Genomic DNA, 21,771 nt, shown 5'->3' with positions numbered 1-21,771 from the left:
GAGCATTAATTATGTCATAAATAGGAAAAGCTAATAGGGCCCAACTCGATTATTTAATTCTAGCGCAAAAGAATTAGCGTCCAAATTTTACGTACATAATCTAAATCTCTCACTACCCAATGTCATAGAAACATGAAATTTGCCATAAGCATTGAATATGTCATAAATTCGAAAAGCTAATGGGTCCCAACTCGATTATTCAATTCTAGCGCAAAAGAATTAGCGTCCAAATTTTACGTACGGAATCTAATTCTCTCACTTCTTGGTGTCATAGAAACATGAAATTTGGAACGGGCATTATGTCATAAATAGGAAAAGTTAATGGTTCCCACCTCGATTGTTCAATTCTAAGCGCAGAAGAATTAGCGTCTACAATTTACATACAAAAGCTAATTCTCTCACTTCCCGATGTCATAGAAACGTGAAATTTGGCACGAGCATTGATTATGTCATAAATTGGAAAAGTTAATGGGTCCCAACTCGATTATTCAATTCTAAGTGCTAAAGAATTAGCGTCCAAATTTTACGTATGGAATCTAATTCTCTCACTTCCTGATGTCATTTAATATAAAGGAAACGTCGCATGGTTACCTCCCCGTGGTGTTTCCTGGGTAACGCAGAGAACTATGCAAAATGGCGAACATATGTTTTTCCGGTATCTCTAAAGTAACCACGACTTCATAAGATTTCCGTGTGAACACCAGATAAACACCAGTACCAAATTAACTCGGGCAAAGCCGGGTATATCAGCTAGTTTAAAATATGTATTATGCTAAACCTTCATTATTGTTCATGGTTAGTGATATTCTGTTAGTATCAAGTGTCAGGGCCTAGAAGAAAAAGTATCAATTTCACACGGTTACAGGGGATGATTTTGTAATACTATGAATTTAAAAAATGGGATTCGTGGGATTTGTATGAATTGTTTTTTAATAAGGTGGGAGTGTGGTACATCTCAAAACATGGGGAGATGCAGAGGCCAGGCTTTGTGGGACACTTAGGGCAATAGTAGCGAGAATCACTGCGTCTCCCGCGTTTGCTCCACATTCTAGATCTTTTCTGTGGGCTTGTCTTATGTGATGGGTACTCCGCAAATAAAATGTCTTTCTGTTAGTGTTCGGACATCTTCAGATTCATGACAAAGTCGGGTGTCTTCAGTCTGAAAGAGGAGGTGCGCAATTATATTCCCCTGATAGTCAAGATATGAATCTCTGCCTCCTCTTTTTTTGTAAAGGACAAAACTATTATGGATCACCATTTGAATGAGGTATACGGCCACTCGTGAATGAGGTATACGGCCACTTGTTTATTCCAGGATCTTGTTTCCGTTTAACCAAATATGGCTGCAATACCTGTTCTGCTAAATCAGCGCCCCCCATGAATTTATTATAATTTATTATGCCTTCCGGCTTTTGCTTGTTAGATGCAGACCCTCTCTCCCCGATGGCCTTAGTGGCATTTGTATGGACTGTACTGAGGACAGACACATCTTTCGGTCCCTATATTTCACTGCCATTAGTTCATCACTGTGAAAAAAGACGGATGTTCCCTTCGGAATATGCTTAGGTTTTTTTCTGAGGTGTAATGAGTTTTAAATATCTCATTTAAAAATGTCACTAATGGCCAAATTTTAAATAAACGATGAAAATTTGGATCTGTTCTGGGAAGGGCTTTCAGATTATCATTGAAGTGAAGAAATAAATCGTAATATTTCTTCATAGCGGTGTCTGGGCATCACCGCAGAGAACACAGGGGTGGCATGCGTGGCACTAGATGCCCAGTAAGATTTAATCGAGGGCTTCTTGACAATCCCCATATTTTATGTGAGCCCCAAGAATTTTTAAAAATCGTACAGGGTTGTGGGCTTCTAATTTCTTGCGTGCGTAGAAGAGGGATGCGGAGCGATGTGCTGTCTAGCATACAGATTAGTTTTGCAGACTATATCCCTCAGGAGTTCATCACTTATAAAAAATAATCAATAAAGGGAGAAATGGGGGACATCCCGGTTTATTCCTGGGGTGGCAGTGACGTCAGCTATTTAGGGGTAAATGATGTGGTGGGTGTCCACACAAGACTAGCGACTTCAATGCGAGGAACCGGTATTTCTTGCGCAGCAGCGCTACTAGGCCCTGCTAATTCTCCTTGCAGGTCTGCACTGGCAGCCCTAAAAGAGTTATCGGAAGCATTGTCGCTGTCACACACAACAAAAGCTAAATCTGAAAAAGCGTCTGTCTCAGTTTCTGAATCAGAGTCAGAGCAGAGCATTTCATATGCCTCCTCCAAACTGTATAGCCCTCTAGCCATTTTATAAAACAGTGTAAAAAAAAAAAAAAAAAAAGTGAAAATAACGTGATCCCCTAATGTAACCTGTAAATGTACTGTACTAAATATATACACATATATATATACACACACACACACACACACTATTCTATATATAAAATGATGATAATGTCCGAAAATGTACACCGACCCTAGATGAATAATAACCTGTAACACTACTGTAATATAACTATACGTGACATACAGCTCCCTAAAGCTGTAAACTCTACACTACCTACACTAACTAGAGATGAGCGAGCATACTCGTCCGAGCTTGATGCTCGTTCGAGTATTAGGGTGCTCGAGATGCTCGTTACTCGAGACAAGCACCACGCGGTACTCGTCTCGATTAAACGAGCACTGACCATTGAATTCAATGGAGCCGGTAATACAGCCGACTCCATTGAAAGCAATGGGCTGTCTGCGAGCGCGGGATGAATTTTTGGGAAGGGCTTAAAAATATAAGCCCTTACCTGAAAATCATCCTAAAATGTGTAAAAAAAAAATTATACTCACCTTTCCGCTGCAGCCGGAGTTCAGCCGCGTCTGGCCAGCAGTTCTCCTGAACTGCTCTGTGTAGTATTCAGCAGCCGGGGATTTCAAATCCCCGCCTGCTGAATGAGCTGCCTCTGATTGGTCACAGCCTCACCAATCAGAGGCAGCTCTCACTCACACCCATTCATGAATTCACTATTGTGGCTTAATAGTGAGACCTCGGAGCCCGAAATGCAGCCCTGCATGTTGCTCCTCGCCTGCCCTACCCATTTCTGTGTTTTTTACATGAGTTTGGTGATTTGCTAAGATTTTCACAAATGAAAACCTTAGCGGAGCACCAGTCATATACAAAAATGCTCGAGTCGCCCATTGACTTCAATGGGGTTCGTTACTCGAAACAAACTCTCGAGCATCACTGAAAGTTCGACTCGAGTAACGAGCACTCGAGCATTTTGGTGCTCGCTCATTTCTAACACTAACCCTTTGAAAGTATGTATTTTTTTATAGAATGTCTTTTTTTTTACTGTTACTGTAACAATTTGTCTCCTTCTCTCTACTCAGATATGAAACGATCTGCGGACAGAAGGGGGCAGAGTGAAGGTGCCTGTCACTTATTTACAAAACAATTCTCTTTGTGACTACCATGATTGGTGGTCATGGTGATCACATGTGTGGAGGGACACAGGATTGGTCCCGATCGTTCCCATGGCTACAGTGTCTCCAAGCAGGAATCTGACAGCTTGGGCACTGCCGCACGGGAACTCGTGTGCGCGCCGACGTTTAAAGCCCTGCCGTATTTTTACATGCGGTAGGCTTAGCGCCCAGGACCAGGCGCCGTAATTTTACAGTGCCTGGTCCTAAATTGGTTAAAAGACAAACTACATTTAATGGAATTGTTTGCTTTCCTTTTAAATAAAACCTTATTGAAATAAATAGGGGGAAATAAATGTAGTCATTTATCTCAATTTCAATTCAGTTTCTTTGCTCCAAAAGCAGAATAGAAATGGAATTCTGACTGAAGCCCTAGTGCAATGAACTGAGCCTAAGGGCTCCGGCACACTGGCCATCGCGATATCGACACTTGAAAACTGAAACTTTTTCAAGCAATATTTAAGCATTAAAGCTGCTTTTTCTCGCAAAAGCATCGCTGCCACTTGCAATTTTCCAGTTTTTTTACGTGATTTTTTAGCACGACAGTCAATAGGACTTTCTGATTGCACAAAAATCCCAAGTTCCTGCTTTACGATGCAGAAAAAAGGAGGTTCCATAGGTAAATATGGGAGATGAAAAACCACAGAACGCAGAAAGATAGGGAATGCTGCAATTTTTTTCTCACAAGATCGCAAATGTGAAAGAAACCATTGAAAATAATTGGTTTCAGAATTCTGCATTTTCAGTCTCTTGCATGAAAATTGCACAATTTTATCAGCAGTGTGAAGACCCCTTAAGAAACTCTCTAAACATCACTGCAAAAAGAAGCAATGTTATACTAATGGAGTACAAAATAGAGACTCCTTTACCTCCTGCTCTAAACAACAGCGTATTCAGACAGAATATTACAATGAGCGATTAACCCTGTTCTTCATTAGTAGAATAGAAAGAGCCAATATTAACAAATTTCGGGGACACATGCCCTTCTTAAACGGCTGTGAAAAATTGGGGAGAGAGGTTTCCTGGTGCAGTAGAAAGAAGAATACCAGGTCACCGCTGCCTAGCCTTGGCTCATTGTTCAACTAGCCTATTTGGCTTCTTATAGGCATTATAGTGCCCTCTTGTTGTCAGGGACAGTATTTCAGATAAGGTCATAAGAAGAGGGCTACTTAGGGACAGTGTTGTCTTGTGTTAGGATTTCTCTGGCTGTTGCTCTCCACTGACAGTTTCTTCTTCACCATCTGGTTACCATCATCTTCTGCCCCTTTCATCTAATAGCGAGTCCCTAAGTAGCCCTCAGTTATCCCTTACTAGCAACTGTCTCAACAAAAGGTTAGAAAGCAGGAGATGATCCAGCAAGAGATTTCCTTCTGGTTGTAACAGTATAATAGTTTGAATCATAGAATGGTAGAGTTGGAAGGGACCTCCACGGTCATCGGGTCCAACACACTGCTCAGTGCAGGATTCACTAAATCATCCCAGACAGATATGTGCCCAGCCTCTGAAGATTTGCATTGAAGGAGAACTCCGTACCCCCCGTGGCAACCTGTTCCACTCATTGATCCCCCTCACTGTCTAATATCTAATCTGTGTCTCCTCCCTTTAACCCCATTGCTTCTAGTCTTTCCTTGTACAGATGAGAATAGGGCTGATCCCTCTGCACTGTGACAGCCCTTCAGATATTTGTAGACAGCTAGTAAGTCTCCTCTCAGCCTTCTCTTCTGCAAGCTAAACATTCCCAGATCCTTTAACCATTCATCATAGGACATGATTTGCAGACTGCTCACCATCTTGGTAACTCTTCTCTGAACTAGCTCTAGTTTGTCTTTTTTAAAGTGGGGTGCCCAGTATTCCAGATGAGGTCTGACTAAGGAGGAGTAGAGGGGGATAATTACCTCACGTGATCTAGACTCTATGCTTCTCTAAATACATCCCAGAATTGTGTTTGCCTTTTTCGCTGCTGCATCACATTGTTGACTCATGTTCAGTTTATGATCTATTAGTATACCCAAATCTTTTTCACATGTGCTGCTGCTTAGCCCAATTCCTCCCATTTTGTATGCGTTTTTTTTTTATTTCTTGCCCAGAAGTAGGACTATGCATTTCTTCTTGTTAAATACCATTCTGTTAGTTGCCGGCCACTGTTCAAACTTTTCAAAATCTTTTTGAATACTCTCTCTCTCTTCCCTAGTGTTAGCTATTAGAGATGAGTGAGCATACTCGTTAAGGGAAATTACTCGAGCAAGTATCCCCATTTTCGAGTACATGCCTGCTTGCCCGAAAAGATATGGGGGTGAGATCTCTCTTTCTCTCTCTCTCCCCCACCCCCACTCACTCCTGCAACTCACCGCTCACCCCCGCCGGCCCCTGAATCTTTTCCGGCAAGCAGGCATGTACTTGAAAATGGGGATACTCATTCGAGTAATTTCCCTTAACGAGTACGCTCGCTCATCTCTATTAGCTATCCCTCCTAGCTTTGTGTCGTCAGCAAATTTGATCACTTTCTCATCAATTCCCTCCTCCAGATCATTTATAACAATGTTGACCAACACTGGGCCCAGGACAGAGCCTTGTGGTCCCCACTTGATACATTCTTCCACTTGGATGTGCAGCCATTAATGACCACTCTGAGTACGATCACTCAGCCAGTTGTGAATCCACCTCACAGTTGCCTTGTCAATCCCAGATTTGGTCATTTCATCAATAAGTCTGGTATGAGATACTTTGTCAAATGCTTTACTAAAGTCAAGATATACTATATCCACCGCATTTCTCTGATCAATCGGTGATAATGTTATAGAAGGAAATTAGATTAGTCTGGCATGACTTGTTTGTTACAAACCCATGCTGGCTCTGGTTAATTACTCCATTCTCATCCAAGTACTTGCATACATGCTGTTTAATAATTTATTCAGAGATCTTTCCCAGTATAGAAGTCAGGCTCACAGGCCTGTAGTGTCCTGGATCCACCTTCTTTCCTTTTTTGAAGATAGGGACAACATTTGCCCTCCTCCAATCTTCTGGGGCTTCTCCTGTTCTCCAGGAATTTTCACAGATTATGGCGAATGGTTCAGCAATTACCTCCGCTGCTTCCTTTAGTTTCCTAGGATGTAATTTATCTGAACTTTGGGACTTAAATCCATTTAAGTTAGCGAAGTGTAAAATTATCCATCAATTTCCATATTGGTTGTGGAAATTAATGAGGCTGATTGCAGAGGAATGGGGTACAGAAAAAAAAAAACTGTTCTGCAATCAGAGAGCATAGAGAAATAGAGGAATGGAGGAACAGTGAGAGTTTAGAGTTTCCAGAATCGAAGACTGTGTCTAGCTCAGAAAATATTTTAAAATGTCAAGTCTACATTAGGGTTATAACATTTTGACTTTTTTAAAAATAATTTCCTGTATCATAAATGGATGAACCTGTATATTAAACACTGAAAAAGACCTAAATTCCTCTAAATTTTTAAAACAGATCACCCTGAAAAAAAAAATGGAATCACAAATTTATCTAATATAACTACTCAGAAATAGTGTCACTCTCTAACACTTCTTAGAACTTTATGAAACTTTCTAGAACTTACTTTGTAAAAGTGTATATAAAAGTGATGCAAGAACTGTATGCTGCCTGCAGAAACAAAGAAGCTGCAACGTCCATTTCTTTTGAGCAATAAGCAGTGATGTACAAGTATTAGAACATTTGCAAATACTTTTTTGATTATACATGCATATTAGATAAATATGAAAAAAAAAAATCTAATTTTTGATTTTGGGGTGACCTTTTCTTAAAAAAAAACAGTTTTTAGGTAAAAGTTCATCAAATTAGGATACAAAAATATGAGGCTGTAAAAAAGTTATAACTGTAGATTACATAATACACAAAAAGCTGTGATCCTGAAAATTGCTCCCCAACGATTAAAGAGATACTTTTATGAACTAAGAACAGCTCTGACTTCAGAAATATATGCAAAATAGAAATTTTAGAAAGAGGGGCCATAATCCCCTTCTAGGTTCCAGAGGGAGAACGGTTGAGATACTATCAGATCAGATCCTTCCTCCTTCAACCAATATTCATCAAATCCAAATTCCCGTAATAGTCTCCAAGTTTTTGAAAACAAATCCCAGATAGTATCAGTGTATGATTGTGACTGGTAACTAATGAGCAGACAAATCCATGTCCTAAACTGGGAAAAAGATCTGAAAGTGGCTATTGATGAGGAAATTTGGTAAGCGGCATCTAAACTCGCGGCAAAGGAAACTAGAGGCTCCGGAATTCTTGAGGTTCATAATAAAATTGTGGCAAGATGGTATTTAAGTCCAGTGTCTCTTAAAAACAGGGGCCTGTGTGAGGGCGACGAGTGTTGGAGGGGTGCGGTGGTAAGGGTTCTCTGCTCAACATTTTTTGGGACTGCCAGTGTTTAACCGTTTACTGGAAAGAAATATTCCTCATGATCAAAAACATTTCAAGTCTCAGTATCGCCAACCAACCTGAAAGCGCCCTCCTTTTCCACATGGAAGGGATCCACGACCCACTTAGATCAGACACAGACATAAAAATATAAGCCATCATCTGTCTAATAGCCAAACAATAGAAAAAGGTGCTGCCCCAAGAATAGAAGACCTCTGGGATTTGCTGATCTCTCATGCTTTGATGGAGAAATTGATGGCAACGCGACCTAATAATTTGCTGAAATTTAAGGAAATATACCAATCTATAGTTGTACAGCGCACATTCTGCTTATTACCGTTTCTGTGGAGCGCTGTGGTTACTGGAAACATTGTTTCAGGATATAATTTAGCACGTTTTTTGCATGTACCATGTAACTAGAGAAGTCCTGTATATTACAGCGACACGACAGGCAAAACTGACCCAGTTAGTCTGCGGGCTGGGGCCTGACAGAGGGTTTGGTGCAGCGCCCACTACAGCCCACTTCTAGGTAGAACACTGTGCATCATTTTTACCTCCAAGGTTCCTTTAAAAAGCAACAATTATAAAAATACATTCCTGACAACAAAAGGCAATTGAAGAAGCGAAAATTCTGGTTACCGTATTTTTCATAGTGGACAAAAACTGAATCTAAAATCTACATTTTACAACCAAAAGGCAGATTTGCTATAAAACTGACTTAGATGCTTTCTACTACATTTAAGATGGGTTTTAGACACGTTCACTACAACCATAACGGGGCTTTGTGGGAAAGGGGAGTAGCCTAAATATGACATTGTGCACCAAAAGCCACACCAAAACTTGGGCACAATAGCTGGTGCAAACTAAGCCAACTAACAGGAAGGATAAAGTTAGACACAAGAGACAGAGGATTCAGGCAGCGAGAGCCACTGGGAGAAATCTGACAGTCTGAATGTGCACTAAGGGCTTGTTTGAATCTGCAATCTGTTTGGTAACCCCCTTGTAGATTTCCATTACAATCCAAGATGAAATAGCGTAGCATGCAGTGCTATTTCTTCCTGGAAAATGTCGGAGTGCCTAACAGAACTCAGACGGATCATGTTATAGTCAATGGCACCAGTCTGGCACCATCTGGGTCCAGCATGTGCCAATGCCAGAACTTCCAGTTTTACTGCTTGGCTCCTGTGTTAGAGTGCTTAAATCTGCTCCATTATGTGTAATAATTGAAGTATATAGATTACCTTCAAGTCCTATTACATGTAATAATGAATCTATATTTGTATAGTGCCAACCTTTCAAAGCACGGGGGAAACACAAACAGAATGACAATTACATGTTTCCAGAGGATGGGTGCTGCTCTAGAGAAGTCCTGGAGGCGAGGGTGTGAGGTTGGCATCAGAGGGGTATTTAGTCTGAGTTAGTTAGCGGATTGGAGTGTGCGGGCTGGGTGGTGTACAGACAGGAGGGAAGTGATGTAGGGTGGCGCCGGCGCCATGGAGAGCTTTGTAGATGAGGATAATGAAATTGAGTTCTGTAGTGTATGGGTAGCCAGGGCAGTGACTGGCATAGTGCAGAGGCATCTGAGAGGTGGCTGGATAGGAAGAGGAGTCTGGCTGCCACATTTAGTATGGATTGGAGAGGGGAAAGTACGGTGTGGGGAAGGCTAATGAGCACGGAGTTGCAGTAGTTGAGTCAGGAATGGATGAGGGCAACAACGAGTGTCTTTAGCATGTCAGTGCTGAGGAATGGCCATATTTTAGCAATATTCCTGGGGCGCAGGCGGCATTACTCGGCCAGAGATTGGATGTGGAGGGTAAAGAAAAAGTCCGAATCCAGTGTGATCCCCAAGTCAGTGGGCGTGCTGTGGGGGGGTTAGGATGGAGCCAGATACGGATATGGAGATGTTGGGTGGAGGTTGGCTGGCAGAAGGCAGAAAGACAAGAAGGTCAGTTTTTGAGAGGTTAAGTCTGGGGAAAAAAGGAGGACATGGTGTTATAGACAGCGGACAGTCGATGATATTTTGGAGGAATGGTGTTGGGATGTCGTAGGAAGAGATGTATAGCTGGGTGTCGTCAGCGTAGAGATGATATTGGAGGTCAAATGCAGATGGTTTGTTTGATAGGGGCTGTGAAGAAGAGGAGGGGGCCAAGGACTAAGCCCTGGGGGACTCCAACAGCGAGGGGGAACCGGAGAGGAGATAGAGCCAGCTAAGGAGATGCTGAATGAGCAGTCAAAGAGGTAGGAAGAGAACCAGGAGAGGGCAGTGTCCTTTAGGTTGATAGTGCGTAGCATAGCGAAGAGATGGTTATGGTCGACAGTGTCGAAATGCAGCAGAGGTGAAGGAGGATTAGTAGAGAGTAGTCGCCCCTTGACTTTGCCACCATGAGGTCGTTTGATTCTTTTGTGAGGGCGGTTTCGGTCAAGTGTTGGGAGCGGAGGGAGGGTTAAGGAGAGTTATCAGAGAGAAAGTGTGAGGCAGGAATAGGCCAGGCATTCTAGTAGTTTTGAGATGAAGGTTGGGACATGGGTCAGTACTTGGCAGCATCGGTCGGGTTGAGGGTCGGTTACTTTAGCAGAGGGGATATGATTGAGTGTTTGAATGAGGGGGGGTGGGGGAAAATGCCAGACGTCAAAGAGAGGTTGAAGATGGTGGTGAGTTGGCTAATGACAGCCAGGCAGAAAGGGAGCAGAGGTGGTGCGAGGCACAGAGGGAGCGGAGGAGGTGCGAGGCACAGAGGGAGCGGAGGAGGTGCGAGGCACAGAGGGAGCGGAGGAGGTGCGAGGCACAGAGGGAGCGGAGGAGGTGCGAGGCACAGAGGGAGCGGAGGAGGTGCGAGGCACAGGGGGAGCGGAGGAGGTGCGAGGCACAGAGGGACTGGAGAAGGTAGCTACTCTACGAGTCAATATCCAAACCACAAGACCCATGTACAAACCGTATACATTACAGCAAGTGTGTGTGTAAAACAGTCCATCAACCATATTGCATAAAAGTAACTAGTGCACAGGTAGAAATAGGGACTTGTCAGAATATTATGTAGATGAGACAACTGAGGGCCAAAGGATTGACACTTGCGATGTTCTATTTAGATATTACTGATCTACTGATGAGATCCCATCACCAGCCTGTTAAGACATTTTTCAGCTTTCTGAAGGAGTTCATTTTTCTCTGCATAAAAGGTAATTAATGGATGCAAAGACTCCGCCAAAAATGTGGCTTGTTGGCAAGTGCAAGGCATTAGGGATCAATAGACATCAAGGATGAATACAAAAATAGCGAGTCATTTCCTAGAGCATTGATTTACGGTGGAATATATATGCAGCGCCGCCCTACTTTATGCCCCTCATGGCGGCAGCCAAGCCACAATCAGTTTTCTGATGGCGCTCCACCTTTCTATCCATAAGATTCCCCAATGTGCCCTTCTCACCCCCTCACTGTGGAGATTCTATACATTGCACCAATATGCAGTCTCATGCAGCAGTTTGCCAGGAGTCCTGCTGGCTGGCATATCAAAAGGGAACGTTTTCCATCCATTCCACAAGTTTCGTATAATAACCAAAATGCTCAGAACTTTAGCCTCAGGCTATATTGGACAACGTGATTGTTGCACTTTCTGACTGCAGTGCGATATCGCGCATTACTTTGATATAACTTCAGTGTTTGCCTTTAGGTCCAACTGTGATGTCACACCAATGTTTTTCCAAGACAATGTCCAATTGTGATGTCATGATTGTCATTCATCATTGGGTGTGTCTTCTTCCCACACAAAGTGACATTGTGATGATGTCACAACACCTCCGGTCTTTATTTCTAGACGTCTCCATTGGTATGAGGTAACAATATAGACTGTCTTAATTTCTAGGAAAGTTTTTTTTTTTTTTTTTTTTTTTTTGTGGTATCGTCATAAGAGTGTTTGTCTTAATTCAAAGTCAAGTTTAATGGTTATGATGTAACAATAATGTGCATCTTGCTTTGATGCAACATCACATACTTTATTCTTAGGCTGCGCTACATCATGATGATGTCACAATAGTGCTTGCTTCTGCTGCTCCACAGACATGAGGAGACGCTGCTGTAGTAATACTGTATAATGTCTGCTCCTCCACAGACACTGACAGACATGAGGAGACGCTGCTGTAGTAATACTGTATAATGTCTGCTCCTCCACAGACACTGACAGACATAAGGAGACGCTGCTGTAGTAATACTGTATAATGTCTTCTCCTCCACAGACACTGACGGACATGAGGAGACGCTGCTGTAGTAATACTGTATAATGTCTCCTCCTTCACAGACACTGACAGACATGAGGAGACGCTGCTGTAGTAATATGGTATAATGTCTCGTCCTTAACAGACACTGACAGACATGAGGAGACGCTGCTGTAGTAATACTGTATAATGTCTGCTCCTCCACAGACACTGACAGACATGAGAAGACGCTGCTGTAGTAATACTGTATAATGTCTGCTCCTCCACAGACACTGACAGACATAAGGAGACGCTGCTGTAGTAATACTGTATAATGTCTCGTCCTTCACAGACACTGACAGACATGAGGAGACGCTGCTGTAGTAATACTGTATAATGTCTTCTCCTCCACAGACACTGACAGAAATGAGGAGACGCTGCTGTAGTAATACTGTACAATGTCTGCTCCGCAGACACTGACAGACATGAGGAGACGCTGCTGTAGTAATACTGTATAATGTCTCGTCCTTCACAGACACTGACAGACATGAGGAGACGCTGCTGTAGTAATACTGTATAATGTCTTCTCCTCCACAGACACTGACAGAAATGAGGAGACGCTGCTGTAGTAATACTGTATAATGTCTGCTCCGCAGACACTGACAGACATGAGGAGACGCTGCTGTAGTAATACTGTATAATGTCTGCTCCTCCACAGACACTGACAGACATAAGGAGACGCTGCTGTAGTAATACTGTATAATGTCTCGTCCTTCACAGACACTGACGGACATGAGGAGACGCTGCTGTAGTAATACTGTATAATGTCTGCTCCGCAGACACTGACAGACATGAGGAGACGCTGCTGTAGTAATACTGTATAATGTCTGCTCCTCCACAGACACTGACAGACATAAGGAGACGCTGCTGTAGTAATACGGTATAATGTCTGCTCCATAGACACTGACAGACATGAGGAGACGCTGCTGTAGTACTGTATAATGTCTGCTCCTTCACAGACACTGACAGACATGAGGAGACGCTGCTGTAGTAATACTGTATAATGTCTTCTCCTCCACAGACACTGACGGACATGAGGAGACGCTGCTGTAGTAATACTGTATAATGTCTGCTCCTCCACAGACACTGACAGAGATGAGAAGACGCTGCTGTAGTAATACTGTATAATGTCTGCTCCTCCACAGACACTGACAGACATAAGGAGACGCTGCTGTAGTAATACGGTATAATGTCTGCTCCATAGACACTGACAGACATGAGGAGACGCTGCTGTAGTAATACTGTATAATGTCTGCTCCTTCACAGACACTGACAGACATGAGGAGACGCTGCTGTAGTAATACTGTATAATGTCTCCTCCACAGACACTGACAGACATGAGGAGACGCTGCTGTAGTAATACTGTATAATGTCTGCTCCATAGACACTGACAGACATGAGGAGACGCTGCTGTAGTAATACTGTTTAATGTCTCCGTCACAGACACTGACAGACATGAGGAGACGCTGCTGTAGTAATACTGTATAATGTCTCCTCCACAGACACTGACAGACATGAGGAGACGCTGCTGTAGTAATACTGTATAATGTCTCCTCCACAGACACTGACAGACATAAGGAGACGCTGCTGTAGTAATACTGTATAATGTCTCCTCCACAGACACTGACAGACATGAGGAGACGCTGCTGTAGTAATACTGTATAATGTCTCCTCCACAGACACTGACAGACATGAGGAGACGCTGCTGTAGTAATACTGTATAATGTCTGCTCCACAGACACTGACAGACATGAGGAGACGCTGCTGTAGTAATACTGTATAATGTCTGCTCCACAGACACAGACAGACATGAGGAGACGCTGCTGTAGTAATACTGTTTAATGTCTGCTCCGCAGACACTGACAGACATGAGGAGACGCTGCTGTAGTAATACTGTATAATGTCTGCTCCTCCACAGACACTGACAGACATAAGGAGACGCTGCTGTAGTAATACGGTATAATGTCTGCTCCATAGACACTGACAGACATGAGGAGACGCTGCTGTAGTAATACTGTATAATGTCTGCTCCTTCACAGACACTGACAGACATGAGGAGACGCTGCTGTAGTAATACTGTATAATGTCTCGTCCTTCACAGACACTGACAGACATGAGGAGACGCTGCTGTAGTAATACTGTATAATGTCTTCTCCTCCACAGACACTGACAGAAATGAGGAGACGCTGCTGTAGTAATACTGTATAATGTCTGCTCCGCAGACACTGACAGACATGAGGAGACGCTGCTGTAGTAATACTGTATAATGTCTCGTCCTTCACAGACACTGACAGACATGAGGAGACGCTGCTGTAGTAATACTGTATAATGTCTTCTCCTCCACAGACACTGACAGAAATGAGGAGACGCTGCTGTAGTAATACTGTATAATGTCTGCTCCGCAGACACTGACAGACATGAGGAGACGCTGCTGTAGTAATACTGTATAATGTCTGCTCCTCCACAGACACTGACAGACATAAGGAGACGCTGCTGTAGTAATACTGTATAATGTCTCGTCCTTCACAGACACTGACGGACATGAGGAGACGCTGCTGTAGTAATACTGTATAATGTCTCCTCCTCCACAGACACTGACAGACATGAGGAGACGCTGCTGTAGTAATACTGTATAATGTCTGCTCCATAGATACTGACAGACATGAGGAGACGCTGCTGTAGTAATACTGTATAATGTCTCCTCCACAGACACTGACAGACATGAGGAGACGCTGCTGTAGTAATACTGTATAATGTCTCCTCCTCCACAGACACTGACAGACATGAGGAGACGCTGCTGTAGTAATACTGTATAATATCTCCTCCACAGACACTGACAGACATGAGGAGACGCTGCTGTAGTAATACTGTATAACGTCTCCTCCTCCACAGACACTGACAGACATGAGGAGACGCTGCTGTAGTAATACTGTATAATGTCTCCTCCACAGACCCTGACAGACATGAGGAGACGCTGCTGTAGTAATACTGTATAATGTCTGCTCCTCCACAGACCCTGACAGACATGAGGAGACGCTGCTGTAGTAATACTGTATAATGTCTCCTCCTCCACAGACACTGACAGACATGAGGAGACGCTGCTGTAGTAATACTGTATAATGTCTCCTCCTCCACAGACACTGACAGACATGAGGAGACGCTGCTGTAGTAATACTGTATAATGTCTGCTCCACAGACACTGACAGACATGAGGAGACGCTGCTGTAGTAATACTGTATAATGTCTCCTCCACAGACACTGACAGACATGAGGAGACGCTGCTGTAGTATAATTGTGCGAGTTATTTTCCTCAGTTATCTACTTGTCATCTATGACATACTTGATCAGAGTCACATTACTAACAGCCATTACTATGGACAGACCTGTCCACGTACTATGCCATTCTACTATGTATATAGGAGCCGCTGCTCTGCTATAAGAAAGATGTGGGCATAATTTTAAATATATGTATAATAGAAAATCTTATGACTTCCCATTTTGTGCCTTAAGAAACAAAACTTTAAAAAGCAGCAGAAAGTGGGCAATCCTTTAATTTCAAGGGGTGAAACCTTCTTATGGCGAGCTGGTTTCTCAGCTTGTGACCTTATTGGCTCTTTTGTAATTGCTTTTTTAAAGTCTGGAGCGCAGGTATATTCTGTGGACAGTCCTGCGGGCGGCCCAATCATTCTAACACAAGCGCATTTAGCTGTGGATTTGCAGGTCATTTGCACAGCAGATTCTTCTTCCTGCTGCTTGAGAACATGAAGAAGACACCAAAAATATATTCTGCAAGAAGCGGACGGCATTTAAGCAGTGCTATCTGACAGCCATACATATTGCAGACCTGCGGTCTCTGACGCACAGACTACCAGTGAGGCATCATCGCTCTTGGTTGTAGGCTTTCAGACTCCCCAGCTCCCACGATCCAGCAGTGTCCCACGGCAAGAAAATCTGACTGTTTTCAGGGGGCGCGCCGTCCTATACAAGTCCATGGGAGAGCGTGCGCACAGAAGGCTGAAGAGCCAGATTTTCATGCCGCGGGCCGACTTTAGAGGTGGACACCCCTGGATCGTGGGAGCAGGAAAGTCTAAGGAATACCCCACCCGACTCTCTGTCACCACCTGAACTTAGTTCATGGGACGAGACAGGTTTCCTTCATAGAGCAGTATAACTACACGGATTGTGGATAGAGGGGCGGATTGCGGATAGAGGGGCGGATTGCGGATAGAGGGGCGGATTGCGGATAGAGGGGCGGATTGCGGATAGAGGGGCGGATTGCGGATAGAGGGGCGGATTGCGGATAGCGGGGCGGATTGCGGATAGCGGGGCGGATTGCGGATAGCGGGGCGGATTGCGGATAGCGGGGCGGATTGCGGATAGCGGGGCGGATTGCGGATAGCGGGGCGGATTGCGGATAGAGGGGCGGATTGCGGATAGAGGGGCGGATTGCGGATAGAGGGGCGGATTGCGGATAGAGGGGCGGATTGCGGATAGAGGGGCGGATTGCGGATAGAGGGGCGGATTGCGGATAGAGGGGCGGATTGCGGATAGAGGGGCGGATTGCGGATAGAGGGGCGGATTGCGGATAGAGGGGCGGATTGCGGATAGAGGGGCGGATTGCGGATAGAGGGGCGGATTGTGGATAGAGGGGGTTTTAATGCTTTTTGAATGGTTTCGATTATAATTATCAGTGGTTTGCCATTGAGGACAGAAGGAGCGTTGCAACCTATAACTGCAGAACCTCTTTACATGCATTTGCGAATAGTCCAGACCTACGCAGGAGGAAAATACCATGAAATTCCATCCGGCTGTCCCATCCTGACCTCACAGTGCACGGCGGACAGGGAGACGCACGGCCATGTAACTCACCAGAGCCGCTTTGGGGAGTTCCTTCACCTTCTTGTCCTTCTTCTTTTCCTTCTTCTTTTTCTTCTCTCGCTTCTTTGCGCCACCTTGGGCTTGCAGCTTTGCACGCTCTTGTGTAACCAGTTCTCTGTAATGTTCATCTATTGGATGGTCCCATGTTGACTGACCAGTAGCAAAGTTGAAATAATAGATATCGCCAGTCACATCCTGGCTGAAAGACAAACAAGAGGGATGACAACTACTAAATCTAACTAGGCTTTGGCAATGGTCTCTTCAAAAATGAGCTCATGAAACCGGTCTGTATCTGCCAACAGTAGCAAAAGAGAAAACCTTGTGCAATTCACTAGATACTACAGCACTGGTGACCTGTCCTCCAGAAAGGTCGCCGATCAGTGGGGGTCCACCGCTCAGGGTCCTGGCGACCAGCTGACTGAAGTGACCGCGGTGCTCAGGGGAGCGTCAGGCCACCTCAGTCCATAGTGAGCACAGCGCCGTACATTGTATAGCGACTGTGCTTGATATAGCAGCTCAAACTCATTCACTTGAATGGCACCGAGCTGCTGTCAGGTCATGTGACAGATGGTTGCAACGCCCACAAGAGTGCCATGACCTCTTCAGATGGCTGATTGGTGGGCATATTTTGTATTTCAGCCACACTTCAGTAGCGGTGAGCGATTCCAGCGACGTCATTGGTTGTTGGGTACACCCCCCCATCCCCCTTGGAGATGTGCACGAGTGGGCGGCCCGTTAAATAAGCAGCAGCAGCGCCGTAGGAGGGTTGGCAACTAACCCCAACCCTAAACCCTAACCGCTAACCCTAACCCCCAAACCCAAATGGGTCTCGAAGTAGCACTCGTGCACATCTCCGAAGGGGGGGGTGTACCCAACAACCAATGAGGTCGCTGGAATCGCTCACCGTTACTGAAGTGCGGCTGAAATACAATATATGCGATCGGTGGAGGTCCTAAGGAGCAGACCCCTGCTGATAAACAATTGACGGCTTACCCTGAGGATAGGTCATGAATACTTTAGTCCTGGAACACCCCTTTAATTCTTGTCAGTTCTGGGACTTTATTTTAACCCCATGTAAGGCTATCTACACATGGGGGAGAAACTCGCCCCGATATCGCACTCACCAACGTGTGTTTTCACACTGATGCAAGGTGTTTTTCTGGCAAACCCCTCCCATCATTTCTGTGAAGCAGCGATCCTCCTGCTTTCAGGCGCGTTGGAGGATCGGCAAGTGATTCTCATCACTTTCAATCGCGTGCACATCCCGCGCCGTGCAATGCGCTGTACTGTCCCACTGAGTACGATGGCCGAAGCGTTCCGAGGAACGTGAAAAGACAGGACATGTATATTACTGCATCCAAGTAATGGGGTCACATGCGTGAGAGATTTGTGCGTCTCGCAATGAACCAATCGCACGTGAGTTTCTCGGCCACGTGAAACCGGCCTAAGGACTGGTCTAGCGACATCATTTAAGGTTTTGTACCTTCAGGGATTTGCCATATTATACTAACTTGGTCTTTGGAAAGGATAGGATATAGAAAACTACTAACTGTTACAAGTAATCACATAGAAAACCCCTGAGGCCACTGGAACATTCTGTGGCTCCTACCTTAAGCCTCATGTCCACGGGCACGCACGGTTTCCACCCATGCCCGCAGCCATGAGGCCTAAAAAACAGGAGAGCGGTGCGGATCTTCTCTCGGTCCACGGCTGGATCTTTTTCTTTTGCACTGTGGATGCATCCCTATGGATGGCTTGATTTGCTGATCCTCCACACGGGTCTTAACGTTCACAGGATGTTGTGCCAGGATGGAAAGCTACCCCCTGTCCTCAGCAGTCTGACTGCCAAGACCCCACTGACCCCGAAGATCCCAGAATGACTACATTGGTGGTCAAGAAAGACGCCGCAATGGTGCTGCCAAAGACAGCCGAGCTCTTGAATTCTGGTATTGGCCCATTGTACTTGGTCACATGTTATTTCCTGCGGCCCGTGTAACCCCCACAGCAGACCTCTTACCATGGCTTCCAATCTGGTGGCAAAGGAGCAACGATCCCCTCCCGGGCCAACCACATCAGCTCAGCTTCAGCGTCGGGATCGACCCCGATCATCCTGGCGTACTCCTGAATTTCTAGAAAATTTAAATTGGAAACATCAGAAAATGTAAATTTGCATCGGAGGAAAAACACAAGCGGCAGCGATCGAGGTTCTGAACAGACAAGGAAGGTAACGTAGCTTCTAAATTAGCATCAATGTTTCAGCCTGTACAGGGGATGGACGACAACTCTTGACATTACCGAAAGGGTTATTACATACAGTTGAAAGAAAAAGTAAGTGAACCCTTTGGAATGTCCTGTGTTTCTGCATTGACTATTAATAAAACGTGGCCCGATTGCTATCCAAGGCATAATTCCCAACAGTTGTACTGTTTATCATCCACAATGCAAGAAGAAAAAGTAAGTGAACCCCTGAATATAATACTTTGCAGCAATCACCTCCACCAAACATTTGTCTGTAGTTACAAACATCGATGGGGAACTTTTTACCCTTTGCCCTTGCAAATGTATGTTCACCAATATTTCTTGGATGCCTTGCATGGACATCCCTCTTCAGGTACAACCACAGCATCTCTTACCACTGCTACGTTTCTAGAAATGGATTTAGGCTTTAAATAGTTATAGCAAACAACGGCTAACAGTTCAACTTGAACGTGATGAAAGAGAAGGGCCGCACGGGGGCCGGTGCGAGAAAGAGAAAGGGCCGGTGCCAGAGAGCCAAGGGCCGCACGGGGGCCGGTGCGAGAAAGAGAAAGGGCCGGTGCCAGAGAGCCAAGGGCCGCACGGGGGCCGGTGCGAGAAAGAGAAAGGGCCGGTGCCAGAGAGCCAAGGGCCGCACGGGGGCCGGTGCGAGAAAGAGAAAGGGCCGGTGCCAGAGAGCCAAGGGCCGCACGGGGGCCGGTGCGAGAAAGAGAAAGGGCCGGTGCCAGAGAGCCAAGGGCCGCACGGGGGCCGGTGCGAGAAAGAGAAAGGGCCGGTGCCAGAGAGCCAAGGGCCGCACGGGGGCCGGTGCCACAAAGCCAAGGGCCGCACGGGGGCCGGTGCCACAAAGCCAAGGGCCGCACGGGGGCCGGTGCCACAAAGCCAAGGGCCGCACGGGGGCCGGTGCCACAAAGCCAAGGGCCGCACGGGGGCGGTGCCAGAAAGCGAAGGGCCGGTGCCAGAAAGCGAAGGGCCGGTGCCAGAAAGAGAAGGGCCGCACGGGGGCGGTGCCAGAAAGAGAAGGGCCGTGAAAGAAAGAGAAGGGCTGCACGGGTTTATTAAACGCCCGTCCAAATGAAGGGCTCCATAGCCCGGCCCGCCTTACCCAGAGAGTGAAGGGCACCAATAAGTGTATATGATACTAGTCGGACCACTGCGGATTATAGTCATCTCTCTTTTACAAGCTGCCATGAACTTGGTGAAGCAGAGGGGGATCAGCGAGTGTCGCATTAGTTTGGGGGTCATCTACCAGTAAGCACAGCGATAGCGACTGTGGCGGGAGACCGCAGCCGTTAACAGGGTTTGGTATAGTTTTATGTATTTTAATGCAACTCCAGTAGGGCCTCATGTTCACGGGGAAAATCAGGCCCGCTCCGGATTCTCCATGGAGAATGCGTAGCGGGTCCCTCCTGCCCCGCGGACATGAGCGCTGAAAAGAAGAATAAATAAGAATAACTTACCCGCAGCGGTCGGCAGATGTACTCGGCACGCCGGCAGCGGGCACATCCGCCGGGCCGAAGCAAGAAGATCCGGCCGTGAAGAAGAGAAGACCTTCCCGGTCGGCTGCGGGTAAGTTATTCTTATTTTAGGGATCCGGACGGCTTCCATAGGCTTCAATAGAAGCCTGCGGGAGCCGTCCCCGTGGGAGACCCGCACGAAAATGGAGCATGTCACGTTTTTTTTCATGCTCCATTTTTTTTTTTATTCACTTTTATTGACCATCTGCGGGTATTTATCTACCCGCGGGTGGTCAATGCATCCCTATGGGATGCGGATTTAAAATCCTATTTTGCCCGTGGACATGAGGCCTAAAAGTTCTACAGGGACGCGGTTTACGGTATTCTAATGCTCACCTGCTTCAGGAGATCTCATATCACTCCGTTACAAATGTTTAAATGGGAGCTTTTCATAAACACGATCCGCTTGTTCCTCGGCTACAGGGGTCTCCCTCTGCAACAACCACCGGGACCCTAAAATCTCCTGCTCCATGGGCGATCCGGCCGTCATCCCAACCCCATGCTACTTGCACACAGTGCGCGTCTACCTGCTCAGCGGTTTGGGTTCTGTGTAACATTGGAAGTGTCCATTCCCCTTACGATAATCCTCATTTCAGATCCACGTTTACCCTGTCTGAGCTCTCCAGATAGGAAAGTGGCGACTACCCATACAACGTGTCCCAAGTGCCGGACACAGTAAAGTTCCATCAAGATGGATGCTGACTATGTCCTGACTCCCGCTAGAGCCTCTGGATGTCATATCGGGGGTCTTAGCTACAGCGTGGCTCCTGCAAGTAATGGTGGGACTAACTGATCAATGGAGCATTTAGAGAAAGAGGACAAACCCTTCATTTGCCTCCAGTTCTTAAAGCCACAGCACGTACGTTTACGTCCTGACTGCGGGGTACTTAACATGACAGGACATAAACCTATGTCATGTGGATGGCGTGGGGTCAGAAGCTGAGCCCACACCATCCAGCAGCGGTAGCTGTCACCGATAGCCGGCCTCCGGCTGCAGTG

The 21,771-nt window shown here is 45.7% G+C and overlaps 1 protein-coding gene across 6 annotated transcripts in view; it reads right to left on the bottom strand.

The window, feature by feature from the left end:
• CEP164 (centrosomal protein 164) overlaps positions 1-21,771 on the bottom strand; it is a 218,879-nt gene that overhangs the window by 180,070 nt on the left and 17,038 nt on the right. For all 6 annotated transcript variants that reach the window (XM_066606019.1, XM_066606020.1, XM_066606023.1 and 3 more), the window contains exons 3-4: positions 19,017-19,128; positions 16,991-17,198 (exon numbers count right to left, since the gene is read on the bottom strand). In XM_066606019.1, coding sequence (XP_066462116.1) covers positions 16,991-17,198; positions 19,017-19,128 — 320 coding nt within the window. The remainder of the gene's footprint in view (positions 1-16,990; positions 17,199-19,016; positions 19,129-21,771) is intronic.

This window comes from Eleutherodactylus coqui, chromosome 6, assembly GCF_035609145.1.
Source record: "Eleutherodactylus coqui strain aEleCoq1 chromosome 6, aEleCoq1.hap1, whole genome shotgun sequence".
In the NCBI taxonomy this organism is placed as follows: Eukaryota; Metazoa; Chordata; class Amphibia; order Anura; family Eleutherodactylidae; genus Eleutherodactylus; species Eleutherodactylus coqui.
Note: the sequence above shows the minus strand (reverse complement) of the source record. Positions and strands in the feature narration are given on the sequence as shown.